Genomic DNA, 24,994 nt, shown 5'->3' with positions numbered 1-24,994 from the left:
GGAATTTCTATTAGGTTGCGAAAATGTGAAAAAATAATATATGAAAGACTGGAATTAGTAAGTTAAAACTTGTGTGGCATCTTTAACGGGGGCAATAATAGAGGTGTTATGAAGTGGAATAGGTAGCCACAGACGTGTTGAGCCAAGGTGGAGTCGAAACTCTAAGGCTTTGCCGATTATATTGTACTCTCTTTTTTCACCGGGACAAAAAAATTATCTACAGCATCTAGCGTTTGGCGACACTTGGCATTTTTTTTAGCGTAATTATAAGAAGAAGTAATTAAATTAGTGTAATTGGTAAAATTAGGGTATTAATAAGTGTCTGATCTCAGTTTCTGACAGAAAAATGGGTCGCGGTATCTTTTCTTCGTTGTATTTTCCTGTTTTGTCATGCTTTGCAAGTGTGGTCTCAGGAATGATTTATTTTTCTTATAGAACTAATTCTGAGCGTATTATGAGCTCGAGGCATCAGGGGGTGGGACTTTGACCTCTTAGCCTCCCTCTTGGACATGTCTATAATATTTGTATATAGAAAAAAGCCAGCGTTGGTGACTTTTCACCACCTCCTCCGCTCGCTCGCACCCTTGCAAAAATAGCCTGACGTGGCGTCCCTCCGTTTGCTTCACTTGCTATATTCGGCAGATTGGGCCCTTGCACCCATATTAGCCCTTTTAGCCCTTCCATCCCATCACCCATGTAGCCCTTGCACCCATATATCTACGTTTATCCTCTGATTTCAATGTCTGTGATTCGTCTTGAAAAGACTATTCCTATTAGTTTCCATTGATATGTTCAGTATATGCCTCTTTTATTGGTTCTGCGTTTCTTGTCTTGTTTCCTTATGTCTTTTTTGGCAATTACTACAATTGCTTTGCTATTGAATCGATTTTCTTTTTATTCCCTTGCGTGGTTTATAGCTTAGTTGTTACTCCACATGCAACTCGAGAAGTTCTCAATAACAGTAATGCCAGGAATCGTGGAAGAAATGAAAATTAATTTGTAGTAAAAAGAGTAATATCATGAGTGCTCAAAGACAAAAATATTTGCGAATGATTTTTTTTTTTAGAGAAAAGGGGATACGTTTAGTTAACTTAATTGGTTACTAAGCGAGAGTAGAAAAGAGCCGTGCCTGTGAGGCTTGAGATGTGTAGATATGGAATTCAGATCCGACTGATTTCAGCCAAGTGGCGGGGTAGAATTATCATTTGGGTTGGGAATTTAATAAAAGTTTTTTGGAGAAAACTTAAACATAAAGTAACTTTAGCATAAGCCTGGCGAACTTTGGAAAATTCGGCAGCCGATTCAGTATTTGAAAGCTAGTATCCTAATCAGCCATCTATATATCGAACATTTCGTTTGTCACCTTGCTAATTTGCTTCGCTAGTTGGGACAAAATCCAAAGATATTAACATATTTTCTGAAATTGTGCAGACTTTGGGTCGACACTATGAACACAACCTTAAAAATACCGTGTTATAAAGAACTATTTAAAAATGCCTAAAGCTTAGTTTAAAACTAATAAAAATTTTGCCATGATCTTGGGCCTGGAGAAAAGATCCCTGCCTGTAGAGCTTGTGCGTAATTGACATTATCTAGCAGCATGAAACAACGGTTTGATCAGGTAAATTTTGTAAAATTTTGGTAGCCACTTTAGAATTAGAAAGCCAACACCCTAATCAGCTAACTACATGTCTAAAAGCTTCCTTGTAAATTCACCACTTTGCTCTGTTAACTATGACGATATCCAAATTAATTCTTTCTTAGAAGACGTCTCAGCAATATCCCAAGAATCACTGAGGATAGTAAGTTGAAACTTTCAGGGCTACTACTAGTACTACTTCTGCTCTTACAATTGAACTAAATCAAAAGAGTTTAAGTGTATCCAGGCTTTCTAAGAGGATAGATACAATGTTTTGGGAATGATATTAAGTTTTATTTTTTGAGGTCACCTTGAGGAGGTATATAACTAAATTAAACAATATTATGTGTGTCCAAACCCAAAATGAAAAGAAACTAAATAAATAATCGATTCAAACTCGAAACGAGCAGAAACTAACATGAATAGGGCTAACGCCCTATTGCCTTCTAAAGCCGCCCATGCCTAACGCCGCCCAGGGCTAACGCCGCCCATGCCTTCTAAAGACCAGAACATAACTTGCACTTTTCTAAAAAAAAAAAAAAAAAAAAAAAAAAACAATGTGGATTGACAGTTTAATATATATAGACTGATGTTTAAGGAAATAATATCAGTCTCTGTATATTAAATTGTCAATCCACATTCGTTTTTTTTTTAGTAAAGTGCAAATTATTTTCTGGTCTTCAGAAGGTATGGGCGGGATGCGTCAGCCCTAACCCGTGCTAGTTTCTACTCGTTTTGAGTTTGACTCGTTTTTGACTCGGAAAATTTATTTGACTTTATTTCTGCTCATTTTTGGTGTAATGTAGTTCTTTACTTTTCTTTGAAAAACTTGTTTTGTAGAAAAAGTTTTTAAAATTAATTTTAGGAATATTGAGGGGGAAGTTGAACTAAATTGAAACACACTTCGAACATACAGGTTATCAGAAGGGCATATTGGCAATATCATAGCAACGGGTAATTGTATTAAGCTGAAACTTCCAGGACTTAATGAGGAGGATGTACAGCTGACCAAAAGGCAATATGTTAATACTACTGCTGCTACTAGTACTAGTGATGTTAAAGGTTTATACTACTGCTACTTGTCCTACAACTAGCATTACTAACACTCCTACAACTACTACTGTGACTTCTATTACAACTATGGCTAAGGGTAAGAAGGTTACATTTTCAGAGAATATTGAGAGGGAAAATTGAACTGAATCACAACACGCCGTATGATTGCAGGTTGTTAAAAGGGCGTACCAGCAATATTTTAGGAACAGATGAGTGGGTGAAGTTGAAACAAACAGGGCTGCTGTGGGGGATGTTGAACTAACCGAAAGGCAATGTTTACATTCTGCTACTACTACTTCTACAACTATTACGACTGTTACTGCTTCTGCTACTACTGCTCCTACTATCACTAATGGTACTACTAATACTGCTACTAAAGCTAAGATTATTAAGTTGAAAATTTTGAGAGATTGTAAACAGTGTTAAACTAAATCCAAACACACTATGCGCATACAGGTTGTCAAGAGGACATATCAGCAATGCCTCAGAAATGGTTTGTGGTATTAAGTTGAAACTTTCAGCGTGTGTTAAAGGGAATGTAGAGAAAAACCAAAGGTGCTATATACATACTGCTATTCATGCTACCACTATTACTACAACTATTGCTACTACCGAAGCTAAGGGTATTAAGGTGAAGGTTTCAAGAAAAGTTTAGGTGGATGTTGAACTGTTTCAAAACAAACTAAGAGAATGTAGATTGTCAAAAGGGTCTCTCAGAACAGCAACATCTTAGAAACGGCTTTTAGTATTAAGTTGGAACTTTCAGGGTATGGTGCGGCGGATTTTGAACTAACTAAAAGGTACTATGTGTATACTACTAATAGTGCTATTATGATTGCTGTAGGTAATAATGCTTATAGTATTAAGGTGAAACTTTTAGGAAACGCTTGGGAGGAATTCAAATTAAGCAACAAAACTATATGCATGTAGGTTTTCAAAAGGTCTTAGAAGCAATATCATAGGTAGCGCAGTGCCATAAGGAGCTTATTCGATTAGAAATAAGAAGTTTTAGTGCCCTTACCAAGAATCAAAAGTGAATGGAGGGCAAGCATCCCTCCTCCCAAGCCCATTAATTTTTCAAGCACATCTAATCGAAATTTGAGATAGCCATTTTGTTTAACATAGTTAAAAGGTCCAGTAACTATGTCTCTATATATACATATTACTGTTATCTTGCATAACTGTTAAATTTTGAACTTTCTGCGAGTGAAACTTAAGAAATGTTTAGAAAATTTGAGTTAATGTGTTTCTCAAGCTTCTCTTTTTTTATTAGAGTTCGTAAAACTCCTCCAGAACGTTAAGGTGAAATCAGAATCAAATATGGAGAACCGTTGTATTATAAAGCTCTCCGAGAATTTTATGACGAAACTTCTGCTTATACAAACTAATAAGGCATAGGACCCACAACACTCAAGAGAGGAGAGGACTTTCGCTTTATAAGTTATCGAACAAGGGGCACAGAGACAATGAGATAATAATTCAAAGTGACATTCTTAGGCCAAGTTTCCCCCATCTTGAGTGTCCCTTTGAAGTTCCTTTGATGTCAGTTATGATTTCATAATGCAGGATGTCCAATTCAGCTTTATTATAATAAGTCCTTTGCAGGTTTGAGAAAGCTGGGGGAAAAGTTGTCATCCGAAATGTGGAAAGGCTGGACGAGTTGGCTGGTCAATTTGACGTGGTTGTCAATTGTACTGGATTTGGTGCTAAGAAGCTTTGTATGGATAATAAGCTTGTCCCTATCCGCGGTCAAGTGTATAAAGTAAGAAAAAATAGTTTTCTGAGAGATTGAGATGCCAAAGTTGATAAACAATAGTGCAAACAGTCTGAGAAGATGTAATGCTGAATTTGATTGTACAATGCTCGACAAGAAAAAATTTTCAGAACTGTTATTTTTATGTTTCCTTAGGCTTTGTACTTGTTTGTTCATAGCCAGACAAAATGTTTAGACATCAGCACTTTGGACTCTTCTCTACTCATGGGCATAGGGAAGGGGGCAGGTGCTCCCCCTCAGAACCTCAAATTTACACTAGATATTAACATTTCTTTGGAATTTTCTATTCGATAATCACTGGTAGATGGTTGAAAAAGCTGGAAATGTACAGAAATTTCTGAATATCGTTTCCGATATCGATATTTATGTTTCGATATTCAGTATTGATTTTTGGTCCGATGTATAGATATACCAATTTTGATATTTAATATTGCCCAACTTCAAATTTTTGAATTGAATTCTTAGAACAGGAAGCTGTTATCTAACCGTAATGTATTTGTGATTTGTGTGATTTGTAATGTGATTGTGATTTGTGTAATTTGTGTAATTGTGTGATGATAATCACTGTAATGTGATTTGTGTCAAATTGCTTTTATGGTGTTTATGTTTTCTGGAAATTGGAAGTAGAATAGTGGGTTTATTATATTATAGTATTGAAAGAAGATAATAAAAGTATAGTAATCCAAGAAGATTATTACTGAAGCTAATTGATGATTTATGATCTTTGATTTTTGGTGAGATTTCAAAAAGTAAGATAGAACTTGCTGGCGATGTGAGGTTTTGTGAATTGTCGAAATAACTTCAGCCCCCCTTCCATCACAGAATTGGCTGCCCTCCCTAGACAACACGCTGTCTACGCCCATGTTTGTACTGCTTATAAAAAGGGAAAAGTCTTTGGTTGCTCAAAAAGATTATCCCGGGACTTCTATGTTTCTAAGGTCGGAGGTCGTGGTTTTGTACAATTGTGCGTGTTCATGTGAATGTTCGTTTTTGTAGGGACTCATTCAAGTCGTTTTCTTAAACGATCATCTGCTATTTAATTTGAAACATTTTGTTAGTTTATTACGGATTGTTTTTTTTTACGATTTTTCTCAAGATCTTACAAAACTAAGGGGAATCAAATGTTTTAACCCAAAGGGTAACTTATAAGAGTGGGAACTGGCGCTAGTGACGACAAAAAAATACATCAACGTCAATTAGTGTTTGTTGCACTTGGCATTTCTTTCAGTTTAATTATCAGAACAATAAACTTAATTACTGTAATTGGTTAAATTAGGGTATCAATGAGTGTCCGATCTCACTTTCTGACAGAAAACTGATTACCAAAGCCGTACCCAGGGGGGGGTAGGGAGGTTTGACCCCCCCCCCCCCGAAATGTTTGTCTGACTCGTAAAAGCGTAATAAAAATGGATTTAAACAAATGTTTGATGCATTTTTTGAGGTTTTTTGTGTACCCCCCCCCCCCCCCCGAAAAAATATTTGAGTACCCACCCACCCATCCACCCGAAAAAATTCATGGGTACGGCCTTGTGACATAGCTTGAAAAAATGCCAAGTGTCACCAAACGCTAGATGACGTTGGTATTTGTTTGATCGACACTAGCCACAGTTTCCATTCTTACAAGTTAACCCTGCTCTTTGCTATAACCTTTAAAGCAGAAAAAAATTAAAAATTAAATTAGTGAAGCTTATTGATTTGGTCTTTATGACCTCAGATTACCTCTGCCTTTTTTTTTTGTCAATGATGCAATTGCAATGCAGTTTCGGCTGATAACTTTGATTGAAATTAACTTAATGACAATTTTAAACGGAATTTCTGTAGTTTTGAACGTAGCTAGCTATTATTGAACAAATAATGAGGTTTGGGCGTGAGGCAAGCAGGTCGTCCGCGGTTGGGGCGTGAGGATGTCGTAAAGAAAGATTTAAGGGAAATGGGAACTTCCTGGAAGGGTGTAAAGAGGGAGGCTATGAATAGATTAGGATGGAGGAGGAGTGTGCGTAGCTTTATTGGCCTCAGGCGGCTTGGTGCTGCGATGAGTTATTACTAATAAATGTAAGAGTATTTTTTTTTAACAAGTTAGTTCATAACAAGAAGTAATTTAAAATACCTGTAAATGTCGGTAAATCTCGCTTGATGTCAATAAATTCGAAATAAAAAGAAAGTATAAGCAGCTCAAGGGCATACTTGTGAATAAATTCAAAAATACCCTTTGATTACCAAAGACAGTGAAAATATAAAACGATTGTTGGAATTGGTTAGAGGAAGCCTACGCAACAAATATATATCATAAAAAAATCGAAAAGATTTGGAATTCAGTTCTTAATGAAAAAGACCTCCACGTGTAGTTTAATCAACTTGGGTAAAAAAACAGCAAAAAATAAAATAATCATAATATCATATCATAATATGTATAATCATATAATAATCAATCATAATACATCATACTGAATGAGCAATATAATAAAACACAAATAATCATGTGGCACCGAACAGTTTAAGAATGTCTAGCCCCCCTTTGAAGGTGGAGTCGTCCTTGGGAGTCAACAGATTGTTGATGCTTCAATTTTACGGATGAGAAGTGATTTTAAATTTTACCAGTGACTTTTGCTCATTTGTTTTCATGGTTCAACGTGACAACACTAACGAAATTGTAACAATGCCCTGCTAACTTCATAATTTTGAGATAACAAAAAAAAAAAAAAATCCTTGAAAGTCGCAGTTTTCATGTATGAAGTTTTCAGCTATGGCAAAAGGTTTTTGTTCTGATATTCTTGGCACTTTTTGTATCGTTTAGAACTATATTCAACCTACGCTACATGTGGATTCAGGTGTATAGAAAAAACGTATATAAATGTTATGAAACAATGCGTTCTTTTGGCAAATGTACTAGTGAGCATTATTTTTGATGGAATATCCCTAAAATGGTTCAGATATGACTCTTAGTCAATTGAAGCCGTTCAAGTTTCATAACCTGAAGTCTACTTATTTTACGTATGATAATACAGCCTTTAGTAGCTATCCAGTAACTGGACAGCTACTTACAGCTCAATAGATGCTAAAGTCACTTAAGTTTCATAACTTAAGGTGTGTCTAATATACATTCTGTTTATTTATGTCTCTTTTTTTTTAGCCCAAGTTTTATCCTTAAATTCATATTGGGCAGTACCCTTTGAAAATCCGGTTTCCGCTATTGTATGTGACGCAACACATAAGTCAAATTAGTGATTTTTGGATTTGCGCCGTGTAAATGGCTGGGCACTACTGGTCTGAACCAGTGAAATTTTTGTATAGTACTTTTTGATATTACCTATGTAATATTGCCTGAGATAGATCATAACATCAGCTGGGGTTTTGCGCCCAACTTATGTTAATTTCTGCTCTTTTTGAGTTTGACACGGTTATTTATTGTAATTTCTGTTCGTTTTGGGTTTCATTTATTTATCGATGCTGATTTGTGGTAGTTTCACGCTTGGAAGATTATTTGATTTTATTTTTGCTCATTTTTGCTTAATGGAGTTCTTTACTTTTCTTTGAAATACTTGTTTTGTGGAAAAAGTTTTTTTAATTAATTTCTGTTCGTTTTATATTGAAGTCTTTCCAGGGAAAAAGAAAATAATACTTTAAATCTTTTGGTTTTTTAAGACTTTATAGTTTGGCCTGCTATTTGTATGCTGGAGAAAAATTTTCAGCAATTTTTAACAACAACACCCTTTGAAAAATCTGGACACAAATAGTACTGTTTAATTTAGTTTCATACCTCCTCTAGTTGACCTGAAATTGAAAACTTGATACCATTCGCAAAAAAACCTGTTTACTTTGTTTAATAGCTTGGATACACTTACGCTATTTTGATTTGGTTAAATTTTAAGAGCAGAAATGGGAGGGTTGGCGTGGGAGCGTGAGAGTGGAAGGGTGATTAGTTGCCCTCAAATCACTTTCGACTATTAAAAAGAGCATCAGCCCTTTCTATTTTCAATCGAATGAGCCCTTTTCGAAGTTCCCACGACAACTCCTTCGATATGAAGTGCCCTGGTCTAAACAACAACAACAACAACAAAAAATAATACATTATACCCACGTCGATCTTTACTATAAAAATACCAAGCCTTCCAATCACTTTTGAAAATTAGACATGGCACCATGTCTTTCGAATTTTAATTAAATGAGTCCTTTTGGAAACGAGACCACTGACTAAAAACAAAATTCATGCCCCCATTATAAAAATAAAAATCATAGGCTTCCAATCTGTTAAGGTGGTTATTATCCACTAGGAGCTAATGTTCAGAATTTTATTCCATTTCTAACAATATCACTGTCTCAAAAATTTTTGCTGAACAGGCTGGCAGAAATGGGGGGCGTGAGAGGGGCTTTAGTTGCTCTCCAGTCACTTTCGACTATTGAAAAGGGCACTAGCCCTCTCAATTTCGAATTGAATGAGTCACTTTTGACGTTTTATAGCAACTCTATCTATAGGAACCAGATATGTCCCCAGGACAGAACATGCAAACGTGGCTCTGGTTTCTCTGGGTGGTATGTCACCCTAGCATATCTACTGTTCAAATCTAGTTTTTCTATTCTATCAAATAGAAGTCTCTAAGCCTAAATTGTAGGCGTGCGTAAACATGGTGGGTATGAGAGGGGGGTTAGAAACTCTACACCCACTTTCATCAGTTTATAACGGCAACTTCAACTTCCAATCAAATTAGCTCCATTTGAAATTTTCATAACAGCTTTATATATAAACTGTATATTCCCCCAGCGCATAACTTACAACCCTTGCACTGCTGGCTCTCAGGGGGTTTTCATCCTAAAAGACCTAATTTCAAGAACTTTCAACTACGTTGAACAAAATGGATATCTCAAAATTTTGATTGGATGTGTTTGGGAAAATGGTGGACGTGAGAGGGCCGTTAGTCGCTCTCCAGTCACTTTCAACTATTAAAAAAAGGCACTAGCCCTTTCAATTTCAAATTGAATGAGCCCTTTCTAAGTTTTTACGCTTTAAATAAAAACCTTATACAGGATCCCGGGGTACTCCAAGTTACCACCCTCAAAATACTTTTCCCTTAATAGAGAAAGTTGCTGGCACTCGGTGAGAATATGGGCCACATCCTCAATACCTAGGTTACATCTGGGGAAAGAGGAATCCGCATCTGCATCTGGGGCCATCCTTTTTCTTTCAGATACTCTTTTTCTAGTTTTTAGTGGTAGGTAATTCGTTCGGATCCGAAACCAAGTTCTCAATGTCTCCCCTGATAATCCTAGTTTAAAACAATATTCAAATACAAATATCTCTTTTACTTGGGAATAAAACTTCAATGTTTCAGATGTTTTAACTGCCTGGGTCCACATTTGGACTTCCTGGTCTTTTATTCTTTCTATAATCATAGCCAAAAAACGGCTCACACTGATCTGAGGGTCCTAGCCCCTCATTCCAAATATATGATCCTAATCCTAATCCATCTAAAACACTTTTTATTTGATACGGCCACGATCTTTTACGTTTCGACCGTAGCATCTCCACATAAGCTGCTTTTGCTAACCTATCTTCTGGCAGAATTAGAACTTTTAGCCAGTACCGGATCATCTGTGCCAATCTGCTCATTCTCAGCGAAAATATACCTAGTTCACCTTTTATTGCCTGATTGTGGGTTGTTAAATGAAGACCAATTAATCTCTTAAAGTGTTGCAGCTGAATTGATTCCAATTGTGGTGCCGGGTCATGCCTCCAGAGTTCAGTTCCGTAATGGATAGTAGGCAAAACCTTAGAATTAAAAACATATTTATGCATTTTTAGATCTTTTATACTTGAAAGCCTTGAATTACGTAAAATGGCAGCTGAAACTGCTTTCTCTCTCTTAATCATCTCTTTTACATGGTCTTTCCATCCTCCTTTTGCTGAAATTGTTACTCCCAAATATTCAAAAATTTTATTCTTTTTTACTTTTTCAACTTTATAATAAAATTCTACTTTTTGATCATCCTTATTCACACGAACTCCTCTAAAAACTACAGTCTCAGTCTTTTTTATATTCAACACTAGTTCGATTCTATCTAAATATTCTTCTAATATCAATAAGATTTGGAGCTCCTCTGGTGACTTGCCTATTAACACCGCATCATCAGCAAAAAGCAACAGAGATAACGTCAGGTTCCCTAGTGACACCGTAGGGGCCCATACCTTCTTAAAATGGTCAACAATATCATTTATATACAACGTGAACAACCTAGGCGAAATACTACTACCCTGTTTTACTCTTTTTCTAATTTCAAACGGCGACGATAATTCGTTCCCTAAAGCTTTAACTATATCAAATGTCTTTCTATGCATATCAGCTAAAATCATAACGAAAAGTCTTGATAAGCCTACTTTTAACAGTTATAAGTACAGGAAAATCCGATCAATACTTTCGAAGGACTTTTCTAGAACTAAAAATGCAACGTATAACCTATGCTTCCCTTTTGCATATTTCTCTACAAGCGCCTGTAGGACTAAGACCCTATCAATAGCATTATAACCATCTCGAAATCCTGCCTGCTCCTCCTTCAAAATCCTATATTTTTTTAACCAATGAGCTAATCTAGCATCTAGTATTCTTTCTAATATTTTGCTAAAACTAGGTACTAAAGATATCGGTCGATAATTACTGTGATCCGCTGGATCTCCCTTTTTGAATAGCGGCAAAATCAAGGATGTTTTCCACGGCGAGGGCCATTCTCCAGAAGCCAGAACTGAGTTGAAGATAGCCAAGAAGATGGGCATAAATAAAAGTTGGAATTGTTTCAAGATCTTTGTTGGGACTCCATCGCTACCAGGTGCTGATCCACCTTCCATGGCGCTTATACATTCTTCAATTTCTTCTTCCGATGCGGGTTTTATCAGATCATAATCGTGTTCTTTCAGTGGGAGACTGGTCTCATTCTCTGTATTCGATAATTCGTCGCTGAACCAGCAGTCAAACGAATAGTCTTCCTGAACCGCGTAGTTGTAGTATGTAGGCCATGTTTTTGGGTCAGGTACTTTTGGCTGAGCTATGGAGGCCCCTTTTTTTTATCTTTCTCCAGAAAGACCGCATATAACTCTTTTCATAAAATTGGATCAGCTCCTTCTTACCTTTTTGAATAGCTACTCTCATTTTCTGTTTTAAATGGCGTTTATACTCCCGACGAACACTTTTAAACCTTGTTACTAGTCGACGCCTTTTTTCCTTTTTTTCTTCTTCCCTCAAAATCTCCATTTCTTTAATCAATTCTAATTTTTTTATTCTACATTCCTCATAAAAAAATTCTATATCCATACGACCTCCTTTATTTCCTAGAACTGGGCCTGCTATTTCATGTAAAATCTCAGTGAACTCTTCTATCAATCTATCATGGTTATTTATCTTCTCTAAATCGCTTAGCCTTATAGCTACATCATCCTCTGAAAACGCTTCACTTAGTTTAACATTTTCCTCTGTAGACCATTCCCTAGGTATCTGACATCTAACATTTTTATTGTAAATACGACTTTCGCTTGAAATATCCCTCCTTTGGGGAGCACTCCTTGATCTAATTTCTAAAAATACCGGTAGATGGTCCGATCCTACTAGCTTAAGCAGATCCACATTAAGGTAATTCGGATCCCAGCGAATATCCACCAAAACATAATCAATTAAACTTGCTTTAGCCCCAGATACGTAGGTAAACTCACCCCGATTTTTATCCTTTCCAAATCTTCCATGTCCGATCATCAAACCCGATTCTGCGCATAGTGTCAGCAACCTTCTTCCCCATTAATTTATTCTTCTTTTTTCATCCCTGCTAGCTCTGGGGATCCTTTAGGCGGCTGGGACTGCTGACGGAATACCTGGAATTAACAAATCTTTTAATTCAACTTCATCACTGGTATAACCATTAAAATCACCCATTAATTTCAATCTAATCATTTTCAAAATGATCTCTTTTTTCATCTAATTCTTTTACCAACAAATTCCACGTATCTTCATTTCGGTACGAGCTATTTTGAGGCGGAATATAAATCGATCCTATTACAATACACAGTCCATCCAAACATTCTAATCTAGTCCAAATAACATTTTCTGATTTACTTTTCAGCTTTGTATAACTTTTGAAAGACTCATCTTTTAACAACACTACAAGGCCTCCAAAATAACGATTGTTCAAAGCTAACTCTCGCGATACACATTCCACATTGAAACCTCTTACTTTTGGAGTTTCACTAGGGCAATGCCAGGTTTCTATTAATGCTACAAAGTCAAAATTTGACAAATCACTTTCCACAGAACTGAACTTAGTTTTTATACCCTGTACATTCCAAGATACAAACTTCAGGGTTTGTGTATGACCTTGGCGATGCTATTGGGCTCCGTAATCACTCGGGGGGAAATCTAACCGGTAATAATCATCACCTCTAGGCCTATTAATACCCCTCTACTGCCAAGGCTGATTTTTTTGTAGCTGCCTTGACGGATATGTGTCTTGTCTGTAAATTCATCGCCAAGTTCGTTCAGTAACCCGGTTTCTCGATGGCTCCTCATTTCTTTGCCGTACATATGGAGCAGTGTGACAGTAAGTATTATCGACGGGGATAATATCGCTACTTTTACGATCTTTTCCTGCTCCTATTGTTTTCGGCAAGTTGCTGTTTATTTCAACTATGGTGTTTTTGTCACTTTCATTACCAGAACAGCCCGACTGATCTGAAGGGCAATTCTGTACTGAGCTCTGGTTATTTTCATTGACATTAGCTGGATTTATACCTCTGATCTCTGAGTTACTTTGCGCTGGATTAGGGGCCCTAATTGGGTGGCTTACCGTCATTTCTTTTACTTTTTGACATTCACGGTCGTAAGTCTACGTTTTACCTTCAATGATAAGCCTATCACCTTTGAGCCACGCATTTTGACCTGTTACTAGGGCTTGGGACAGCACTGGCTTCAAATTTTTTCTAGCCTCCCGTTGATATGTTGTGTAGTTCGGAACAACCCCTACGCCGTTCTGTTTCAATACAAAATTTTTCCTGAGAACCTCATTTCGTAATTCCAAGTCGTGCCACTTAACTATTACAGGACCTGATCTCAGGCGGAAACCATCCTTTATGTCTCTCCGAGAAAGCTGTAGGTTCGGGAGGCACAAGCTAAGAAACTCGCAAAGCTCATCCTTCAAACTCGACTGGAATGGACCAGTCACAGGGAAACTGTAAAACACGAGGTTATAACGCTTTATTTCTGCCTCCAATGAGTCAATTTTCAGTGTAGACTCCCTGAGTTTGTTCTTCATTTCCGCTAGATCGTTTGAAATTTCTGATTTTGTTGTATCTAGCTGTTTACTAAAACTATTCATTCTTGCCTCTATACCGAATAAGCTGTTTGAGAGCTGTGGGATCAAATCCAGTTTGAAATTTATTTCACGCATAAACTGAGAAATAGCGTCAGGATCTGACGCATCCAGAAGTTGAGGTGGCTCAATCTGATTCCCCTCCATTTCTGCTTGCTTATTCAAGATAATTAAGATTGCCTACCTTATTCTCTTCCAGCAATATTCTCCGGCAGTAGAGTTTATTCGTTGCGTCCCGCTTTAGCCCGGGACAAAACTTCGTAGCGCGCTCTTCCTCAGTTGTCAACGAAATGGATCTTTATCCAGAGACGCTGCTATGCTGGGAGGCGTGGCTAACTTCTCCCCGTCCTTTCGCACTGTATTGTGTATTAACTGTTTAAAACTAATAGATGTTATCGCTCTGAATGATCGATGAATACTGACTTCAATAGTTGCCTTCAAATCACTTTCGACTATTAAAAAGGGCACTAGCCCTTTGAATTTCCAATCAAATGAGCCCTTTTTCAAATTTCTGCGACAAAGATTTCAATTAAAATCTTATATGCCCACAGGGCATAACTTATAACCCTGTCCCTGAAGACTGTGGGGGGAGTGTGCTGCTCAAAGGTATAATTTCCTGAACTTTGACATGCGTGGAACAAAATGGCTATGTAAAAATCTATATTGGATGTGTTTGAGGAAATGGTGGGCGTGGAAGGGGTGTTAGTTGCTTTCCAATCACTTTCAACTATTAAAATGGGCACTAGCCATTTCAATTTCAAATCGAATGAGCCCTTTTTGAAGTTTCTTCGAGAACGCTTTATATAAAAACCATATATACCCCCTGGGCATAACTTACAACCCTTGCCCTGAGGGCTGTGAGGGACTGTCCTCAAAAGCATAATTTCTATCTAGAAATCAACTGCGCTGAACAAAATGGCTATCTCAAATTTTGATTGGATATGTTTCGGGAAATGGTTGGCGTGGAAGGGGTGTTAGTCGCATTCCAATCACTTTCGACTATTAAAAAGGCCACAAGCCACTCCAATATCTAATTGAATGAGCGTTTTTCGATGTTTCTACGACAACTTTTTCGATACGAAGTGCCCTGCTCTAAAGGAAAAAATTAATAAATAATACATTGCGCCAACATCGTTCTTATATACCCCCAGGGCATAACTTAAAGCCCTTGCCCTGAGGTTTGTGGGGGAGTTTCCTCCTCTTTACTTAGTCCCCGTGTCTTGTCTCGTTCTTGAGTGTCCCCGTTATTTACTTAGGCAGCGCGATCGCGCTGCCCATGATTTATACAACAAGATTCAACGTAAACCTATGTGGCCCCTGGGCATAAGTGTACATCGGTGATGAATGGACTTCGGTAGGGCCATTCTCCCTCAAGGCCTGATTCCCATCACTCCCGAATGCGTAAATGGACATGATTGCCCAAAAGGTTCGATAGGATGTAGTTTGGAAAATAATGGATTTGTGCAAGGCGTCAGTTATTAACAAATTACTTTCAACTATTGAAAAAGGCACTATCTCTTTCGATTTCCAATTGAATGAGCCCTTTCTAATTTTTATACGCTTTAAATAAAAACCTTATACGCCCCCAGGGCATAACTTACAACCCTGGCCCTGAGGGCTGTGGGGGCGGGGGAGGCGTTGTCATACTTAAAGACCGAATTTCCAAAACTTTCAACTACGTTGAATAAAATGGCTATCTAAAATATTGATTGGATTTTTTTGGAGAAAAGATGGGCGTGAGAGGGGGAATAGTTGCCTTCAAATCACTTTCGACTATTAAAAAGGGCACTAGCCCTTTGAATTTCCAATCAAATGCGCCCTTTTTCAAGTTTCTGCGACAAAGATTTCAATTAAAATCTTATATTCCCCCAGGGCATAACTTATAACCCTGGCCCTGAAGACTGTTGGGTGAGTGTGCTGCTCAAAGGTATAATTTCCTGAACTTTGACCTGCGTGGAACAAAATGGCTATGTCAAAGTCTATATTGGATGTGTTTGGGGAAATGGTGGGCGTGGAAGGGGTGTTAGTTGCTTTCCAGTCACTTTCGACTATTAAAAAGGGCACTAGCCATTCCAATTTCCAATCAAATGAACCCTTTTTGAAGTTTCTACGAGAATGCGTTATATAAAAACATTATATACCCCCTGGGCATAATTTACAAACCTTTCCCTGAGGGCTGTGGGCGGGGCTGTCATCCTTAAAGACCTAATTTCCAGAAGTTAAAAGTACGTTGAATAAAATGGCTATCTCAAAGTTTTGATTAGACGTGTTTGGGGAAAAGGTGGGCGTGCGAGGCGGGTTAGTTGCCCTCTAATCACTTTCGAGTATTAAAAAGGGCATTAGGTCTTTGAATTTCCAATCGAATGAGCATTTTGTAAAGTTTCTACGACAACGCCTTCTACAAAAAACCTTATATGCCCCCAGGGCATAACTTACAAGCCTTGCCCTAAGGGCTGTGAGGGACTGTCCTCAAAAGCATAATTTCTATCTAGAAATCAATTACGCTGAACAAAATGGCTATCTCAAATTTTGATTGGATATGTTTCGGGAAATGGTTGGCATGGAAGGGGTGTTAGTCGCATTCCAATCACTTTTGACTATTAAAAAGGGCACAAGTCACTCCAATATCCAATTGAATGAGCGTTTTTCGATGTTTCTACGACAAATTCTTCGATACGAAGTGCCCTGCTCTAAAGGAAAAAAATTAATAAATAAGACATTGCGCCAACATCGTTCTTATATACCCCCAGGACATAACTTAAAGCCCTTGCCCTGAGGTTTGTGGGGGAGTTTCCTCCTCTTTACTTAGTCCCCGTGTCTTGTCTCGTTCTTGAGTGTCCCCGTTCTTTACTTAGGCAGCGGGATCGTGCTGCCTATGATTTATGCAACAACTTTCTATACAAACCTTATATGCTCCCAGGGCATAACTTACAACCCTTGCACTGAGGGCTCTGAGGGGGTTATCATCCTAAAAGACCTAATGTCCAGAACGCTCAACTACGTTGAACAAAATGGATATCTCAAAAATTTTGATTGGATGTGTTTTGGAAAATTGCCGGCGTGAGAGGGGCGTTAGTTGATATCCAATCACTGTCAACTATTGAAAAAGGCACTAGCCCTTTTAATTTCCAATTGAATGAGCCCTTTTGAAGTTTCTACGACGACGCTTTCTATCAAAATTTATATGCCCCAGGGCATAACTTACAACCCTTGCACTGGGGGCTCTGAGGGGGTTATCATCCTAAAAGACCTAATTTCCAAAACTTTCATCTACGTTGAACAAAATGGATATCTCAAAATTTTAACTCGATGTGTTTGGGAAAATGGTGGACGTGAGAGGGGCGCCGTTAGTCGCTATCCAATCACTTTCAACTATTAAAAAAGGCACTAGCCCTTTCAATTTCCAATTGAATTAGCCCTTTTGAAGTTTCTACGACAACGCTTTCAATAAAAACTTTATATGCCCCCCGGGCTTAACTTACAACCTTGCCCTGAGGGGTGTGGGGGGAGGGGTTGTCTTCCTTACAGACGTAATTTTCAAAACTTTCAACTAAGTTGAACAGAATTGCCGTCTAAAAATATTGATTTTATGTGTTTGGGGATAGCCAGGATCGAGTGGGAGGCTAATTAGCCTCAAATCACATTTGACTAATAAAAAGGGCACTGTCCCCTTGAACTTCCAATCAAATTAGCCCTTTTTCAACTTTATACGACAAAGATTTCAATAAAATCCTTATATGCCCCCAGGGCATAACTTATTATCCTTGCCCTGAGGGTTGTGTGGGAGTGTCCTCCTCAAAAATATATTTTCTTCTTGAAATGAACTACGCTGAACAAAATGCCTATCTCAAAATTTTCATTGGATGTGTTTGGAGGAATGATGGGCGTGGGGGGGGGCTAGTTGCCCTCCAATTACTTTCGACTATTAAAAATGGCACTATCCCTTTGAATTTCCAATCGAATGAGCATTTTTTGAAGTTTTACGACAACGCCTTCTTTAAAAACCTTATATGCCTCCAGGGCATAGCTTAAAACCGTTGCCCTGAGGGCTTCGGGGGAGTGTCCTCCTGAAAAACATATTTTCTCTCTGGAAATCAACTACGCTGAACAAAATGGCTATATCAAAATTTTGATTGGATGTGTTTGGGGAAAATATGGGCGTGGGGGGGGGGGCTAGTTGCCCTCCAATCACTTTCAACTATTAAAAAGGGCACTAGCCCTTCGAATTTCCAATCGAATGAGCCTTTTTTGAAGTTTCTACGACAACGCCTTCTATAAAAACCTTACATGCCCCCAGGTCATAACTTAAAACCCTTGCCTTGAGGGTTTTGGGGGAGTGCCCTCCTCAAAAACATTTTCTATCTGGAAATCAACTACGCAGAACAAAATGGCTATATCAAAATTTTGATTGGATATGTTTGGGGAAAAGATGGGCGTGGGGGGGGCTAGTTGCCCTCCAATCACTTTCAACTATTAAAAGGGCACTAGCCCTTCGAATTTCCAATCGAAAGAGCATTTTTTCAAGTTTCTACGACAACGCCTTCTATAAAAACCTTATATGCCCCCAGGTCATAACTTAAAACCCAGGCCCTGACGGTTGTGGGGGAGTACCCTCTTCAAAAACATTTTCTATCTTGAAATAAACTACGCCGAACAAAATGGCTATATCAATTTTGATTGCATGTGTTTGGGGGAATGTTAGGCGTCTGGGGGGGGGGGGGAGGGGGCTAGTTGCCATCCAATCACTTCGACTATTAAAAAGGGTACTAGCCCTTCGAATTTCCAATCGAATGAGCCTATTTTGAAGTTTCTACGACAACGCCTTCTATAAAAACATATGTCCCCAGGGCATAACTTAAAACCCTTGCCCTGAGGGTTTTGGGGGAGTGTCCTCCTCAAAAACATATTTGCTATTTGGAAATCAACTACGCTGAACAAAATAGCAATCTAACAATTTAGATTGGACGTGTTCGTGGGAATGAAGAGCGTGGGGTGGGGGGCTAGTTGCCCTCCAATCACTTTCGACTATAAAAAGGGCAATAGAACTCTCAATTTCCAATCGAATGAGCCCCTTATGAAGTTTCTACGACGACCCCTTCCATATGAAGTGCCCTGCTCTAAAGGAAATAAATAATAAATAGTACATTGTGCCAACATCGTTCTTATATAACCTCAGGGCATAACTTAAAACCCTTGCCCCGAGGGTTGTGGGAGGGGATGTGTCCTCCTCTTTTCCTTGTAGAATTCACGAGTATTCTTATGCCGGAGTCACATTCTCGCTTGTAAAGTTAATCAGTTTAATATACTTTAGAAACGTGCATTTCACCGTAAATCTTCTGCGGCGTCACTCCTAAATTTTCTTCATATTGTAAAAATTCCAGTCTGATTCTTTTTTTTTTAAATTGTCTAATATGTTTTTGTTTATGTCCTGTTTTCACACATTCAAATAATAAAGGCTTTATTATTTCTTCGCATCACAATTTGAGCTTTCATTATAAAAACGAACTCTGTATAATTAAATCCCCGTATGTCCTGAACTTAATCTGAAAACCACCTTAGATTCGAGTCTTCTTAACACCCCACAATTTTTTTTCAAGTTTCATGTCCTTATTTTCTTCACAAATATACACCCCACAATTCTTCTTAACACCTCACAGTTGTTTTTCCAACTGGCCTATCCTTCGTTTGTTTCACACCCCACAATTCTCCTTAACACCCCACATTTTTTCATGTTACCTATCCTTCTTTTGCTTCACAAACATACACCCCACAATTCTTCTGAACACCTCACCATTCTTTTTCAAGTTGCCTATCCTTCTTTTGCTCCACAAATATATTTGAGTGCTTCGTCCAGTGTCTAAGCTCGCTATTTCTTTAGCACGTTTTTAGCAACCAATATTTGTTTAGCAACCATCAAGGGAGCAATATTATTAAATATTTGCCTCTTTGATGATGCTTGTTTTCCAAGCCAATCATCCATCTCATTCCCTCTGATATTTAAATGCTCTGGTACCCATCCCAGGTCCTTTTACCATTTTTTTTGTATTTGTTTATAGCTGGAGTCACTTCTAGATCTATTCTTTTTGCTAAGTAAATATTCTTAACTACCTTCAATCCTCTTTTTGGATCAGAATAGGTTCGATATTTTTCATTTACTGCTTTAGAATCTGGAATGCATTGTGCTGCTTTGGCAATTTCTATTACTTTTGCATGAACGTGAAACACTGGATTCATAATATTCTTAGAAGGAATGACACATGGGAGGCTGAGGCACCCTCGGTATTGATGTAAAGTAACACTTCATTTGTCACTCGTTTGGTGGCTTTTGAAAGATTGTAAAAACATTTTCAATCTCTGGATAATTTACCATTTTTCTTTTGTTAATACCTTCCTGCGGTTGAATGAAGTTTTTCAAAGAAAAAGCTTTCACAATTTCAAAGTAGTTTCAAAGAAGAAATTTCAAACTACTTTTTTCAGAAGAAGTTTTTTACTAAGTAGTTTTTTTTACCAAAAAACTTAAAACCAACAGAAATAAAATCCTATAATAATTCAAGCTCGAAACTACAGTATATAAATTATAGGCAGTGTGATCTTCTCCTTTCTTACCCATTATAGACATCAAGATCGAGACGCGAGTGCTCCACATAATGTATAAATATAAGTGATATTCGGTCTTTTCACCGGTACACAAGTCGGATTTCTTTTCAACGTAGAACTTAGCTTCAGCGTTGCAACACTAAATTTTAAAGAAACTAACTTTAGATTAAAATATTCCAATACATATATGAAAATGGGTAACTAGTAGTGCAATGTTATTATTAGATGTTTTTAGGAATTAAAAGTAGGTTTCGAAGTCTCAAGTTGGTATCAAAGGCATTTTGAGAAAGTTTCTGCCAAAATACGTGCCAGGATAATTGGACCGCGGATGGCAGATCAAATGAGAGGAGCTGTTTGTACGCGCTAATGCAAGAATAAGTGGGAGGAGCTGTTTGTTCGCACCGAGAATGAAGAGCCAGAAATTATCTGCGGTAAACTTAGTGCTATATCTTTATACTGTGCTCGAAACGATCAGACATTACTATTGAAAAAATAAATGAAACCCAAAATGAACAGAAACTTAATAAACAATCATAAAGAATTTTAAACAATCATGAGAAAATTCTTTGAGTGGATGTTGGCAGTCAAATGTCTTGTCTAATCGTCTTGCTTTGTGTCATGAAGTGTTCATTGAATGGTTTCTTATATTATATGTTAGCTCTGACGGATCACATTGAGTTATCATCTTTATCTGTATTTTCGCATCTTTTCCTATTTTCTCATCCTTTATTTTCTTTTAGGATATTTTTATTGGGATTTTCTCAGCTCTTTGTTGCATAGCCCGCTGTTTAGTAAAGGGATTATAGTTAATTTGTCTCTCGGTTTCCATCCTCATAGGGTCATTTGTTTAAATGTATAGTTTGAACAGAGAAAGATTGTTTTTTTAGTAATTCAATGAGACCTCATAATATTGGGAGTGTGATACTGCATAGAGATTTTGGTGTTTGCGAGTTGCACGAAGATTAAACTGATTCGCAGTGTAAAATTTTGTGTTATGTGGGCTCTAATAGATGTGAAGGCGAATTTTCTATTTTTCATTTAAATTGCCAAGAAGTTGGAAGTTTTTATGGCTTTTTAAATGAATTGCGTCGGCACAGAAGATGCTGCAGACAGCACCTCCTCTACTAGCTTAACAGAGACTTGGCTGCAGAATCATGATTTTTTGTTGTTGGAAATTGATAATTATAAGCTTTATGTCAAAAATAGAGAAAAGCGTCAGCATGGAGGTTTAGCTATTTATGAACGTAATGGTTTTCAAGTTAAGATAAGGAATGATATGAGAGTAAACCGTGAAATGGTTTTCGAAAATATGGTGTTAGAATTACAATTTCAGAGTTTTAAATGTTTTATAGTTGTTGTTTATAGACCCCCAACATGTTTCGATGAGTTTGGCCTACTCTTAGATGAGCAATTGGATAAGGTACCAATTTCTACTAAGCCTTGTTTATTTTTGGTGATTTTATTTTGAATTTGATAACAATAAATAAGAGTATTAAAGTCGGTGAGCGTCTAAGGACTATGCCATGTTTTGAGCTCAAGCCGACTATTAATGTATGCACTAGAATGACCCATGATTCAGCAACCTTGATTATTTATTTTTTAAACTGGATACAACATCGTTATCTTTGTTACACCGTTATCTTATTGTGAATGATGCTTCCGATCATTTTTGTGTAATGGTGTCTGTATCTTCACTTATAAAGAAAACAGCATTCTGAATTTTTCTGAATATATATTTTGAAGTTTTCTGAATCTTCTGAGGTTTTGAAAAAGAGTTTGAGTCATATTAATGTATCAAAGTTAGACAATAAGCTAGGATAAAATATTTTTTAGATGATACTGGTATGAACGTAAATGATAAGTTTACAAGTTTGTATATGGCAAAGTTTACAAATGGCAAAGAATGTGATAGTCGATTGTATTCAAACTAAAACGAAAACGATTTATTATGATACGCCAAAGAAGCCCTGGATTACGAAATATATTCTGGTGTCCTTAGCAAAGAGATACGAGCTATATAAGAAGTCAATGTTAAGTAGTGATATTAGTGATATAGATATTTATAAAACGTATAGTAATAAGTTGAATAGTTTGCTCTATAAAGCTAAGATAGATCTCCCGAGTTATCGTTTTAGAAATGCGGAAGGTAACCCTGGTAAGACTTGGAAAGTTATAAAATCTGTGATTAATCCGAATAATCATGATGATATTTTTATTTTCGATAAAGATGAAAATATTCATCAAACAGCTGAACGAATGTGTGATTACTTTTCTAGTATAGGAGGCAGGAGAGCGTTGTCAGTTGCACAGCATCCGAGTGATGGTTATTTTACCCAATTTTTGCCTGAAAGTAGTGATATATCAATGTATCTGCAACCGATTGCTAAAAATGTATTAAATTATGTGATAAAAAAACGCGAAATTGTGCTACGGGGTCTGATTTTATATCAGTGAAGGTATTTAAGGAAATTTTTCCTGGCATATCGTGCCAAATTTTGCACCTGACAAATAAGAGTTTTAAAAATGGTACATAGCCCGAGTGCCTTAAAGGTTCTAGGGCAGCCCCTTTATTTAAACGGGGAGAGAAGAATAATGTAAATAATTATATTCCAATATCTCTCCTTTCTGTTATATTGAGGTTATTAGAGGAACATCTAAACATCGGAGTATCTGAGTTTTTGGAGAATGAGTGGTTGTTTTCATCCTAATCAATTTGGCTTTCGTAAAGAGATGTCAACGGAAAAGGCAGTTTTAATGTTGACTACTTTTGTAAATGATGCTCTAGACCAGGGTTTTAAAGTTGCTTCTGTTTTCTTAGATATTGTAAATTGTAGATATTTTCGATATTTTCTTAGAAATTAGAAACTGTTGACCTCTAATTACAGGCACTCTAACGGTCTTATGTCAATTTTAAATTCTTGGTCAGCATGCCTGAGACTCTATGCTGGCATGTCTTTCCAAAAACTAACAAACAAGTATGTGTCCAATAAGAGAGTCATGCATATTCCTGCCATTTACCTGTGCTCCAGCCATTTAAACATTTGCCTCTCAAATACTTGGACTATCTGTCTTGGCTTTTCTCTGTCTACAATTGGCCATGGCTTGATGCAACCTATGCAACCTACTGCAAAATACTTGATAACTTCTATTCAAAATCAACGGACTCGGTCGAGGCCTTCGGACACAAATTAGACACTTTATTTTAAAAGCTAGAAAATTGTGGAATAAGAGGAAAGATATTGAAGCTATCTGAATCCTTTTTGAGTGGTGTGACACAGTATATAGAATAGTCTGATGCTAAGTAGAGTTGAAGAGTAGTTGAATTTGGTGTACCCCAGGGTTCTGTTCAAGGCCCCTTTTTATTCTAGTATAAATCAATGACCTAAGCTTTTCTGTAATGAGTTTGGTAAATAATGATCGAGGTTTGTGTACTAATGCTAAGCCTATACTTCCTAGTTTTGCTGATGATACCCATTTCACTGTGTTAGCAAAGACTTCAGCTTATTTAATAGAAATAATGAAAAAGGTTATGCAATGCATAGATAAGTGGATGAGAGTAAATAAACTTTTATTAAATCATAATAAATTAGGTTTTCTTATGTATGGTAGGTCTTCTAATTATTACCCTTGGATCATTGATATACAAACAGATAATTATGCAGTCAAGCTTACTAATAATATTAGATATCTTGGTGTTATTTTTGATGAATACCTTATTTTTGAAAATCATATATCATTTATCAGTTGTAAGATTGCAAGAAATGTTGGAATGATGAGAAAAGTTAAAGAATATATTCCTGAATTATGTGATGAGATCAATTTATTTCTCTTTAGTCCACCCGTATTTTGTATATTGTGTGAGTATATTGTCTAGTACGTTTTCAGTTCACACGAAGCAACTACGTCTGATGCCGGGCACTGCGAGTGTTGACTGGATATAGTAAAGGAACATCAGTTAGATCTCAATATGTGCAGTTAAATATTATCCTTCTTTCAGGTTTAGGAAAATTTTATCATACGTTATTCGTGTATATTATTCCAAGTTAGTTCCTAAGTGTTTTCTAAATTTATTTACTTCTAGTAATGAAACACACAATTATCCTACACGATATGCTAATAATGTGAGGACGCCTCAAGTTGTAAGAAGTAGATCTTTATTTTCAATACTTCATATTTAGCCAAATATTTGGAATAATCTGCCCGAATTTTGGAAATAGTCGGCAAATGTGTCTGATTTCCCTGGAGATCTTAAAACAGTTTATCTCCAGTTGTATGATTTTTGAAGAATAGTTAAATTGAATTTCACTCGCTCGCAAGTTCCCAACAAAAAAAATAAATTTTTATGGAAATAAATTGTTTAATGTTTTGTTGGATGGAAACGCATTTTTTTGGGTATATCGGTAGGTGGAATAAGTTGTTGTTCGGAAGGGTTGTTGCGGCCGGGAGCTGGGCAAGTGCGGATTTTTTTTTCTTTTTAATTTTGACTCCTATGTTTATGGGGCTACTCCAAGCAAGCGAAAGCTAAAGGAAGGTTAATTGTTCTGCTGCATTGCTCATTTTTAGTGTTTTCTTTGTGTTTTTTTCCTATTGTT

The 24,994-nt window shown here is 37.1% G+C and overlaps 1 protein-coding gene across 2 annotated transcripts in view; it reads left to right on the top strand.

The window, feature by feature from the left end:
• The window catches only part of Daao1 (D-amino acid oxidase 1), a 261,388-nt gene that overhangs the window by 47,317 nt on the left and 189,077 nt on the right, over positions 1–24,994 (top strand). For both annotated transcript variants that reach the window (XM_089098450.1, XM_089098451.1), the window contains exon 5: positions 4,298–4,454. In XM_089098450.1, coding sequence (XP_088954576.1) covers positions 4,298–4,454 — 157 coding nt within the window. The remainder of the gene's footprint in view (positions 1–4,297; positions 4,455–24,994) is intronic.

This window comes from Artemia sp. Qi Xiang Cuo, chromosome 12 (genome assembly GCF_049724085.1).
Source record: "Artemia sp. Qi Xiang Cuo chromosome 12, ASM4972408v1, whole genome shotgun sequence".
NCBI classification, from domain to species: domain Eukaryota; kingdom Metazoa; phylum Arthropoda; class Branchiopoda; order Anostraca; family Artemiidae; genus Artemia; species Artemia sp. Qi Xiang Cuo.
The sequence above is the reverse complement of the archived record's forward strand: the minus strand, read 5'-3'. Positions and strand labels throughout refer to the sequence as shown.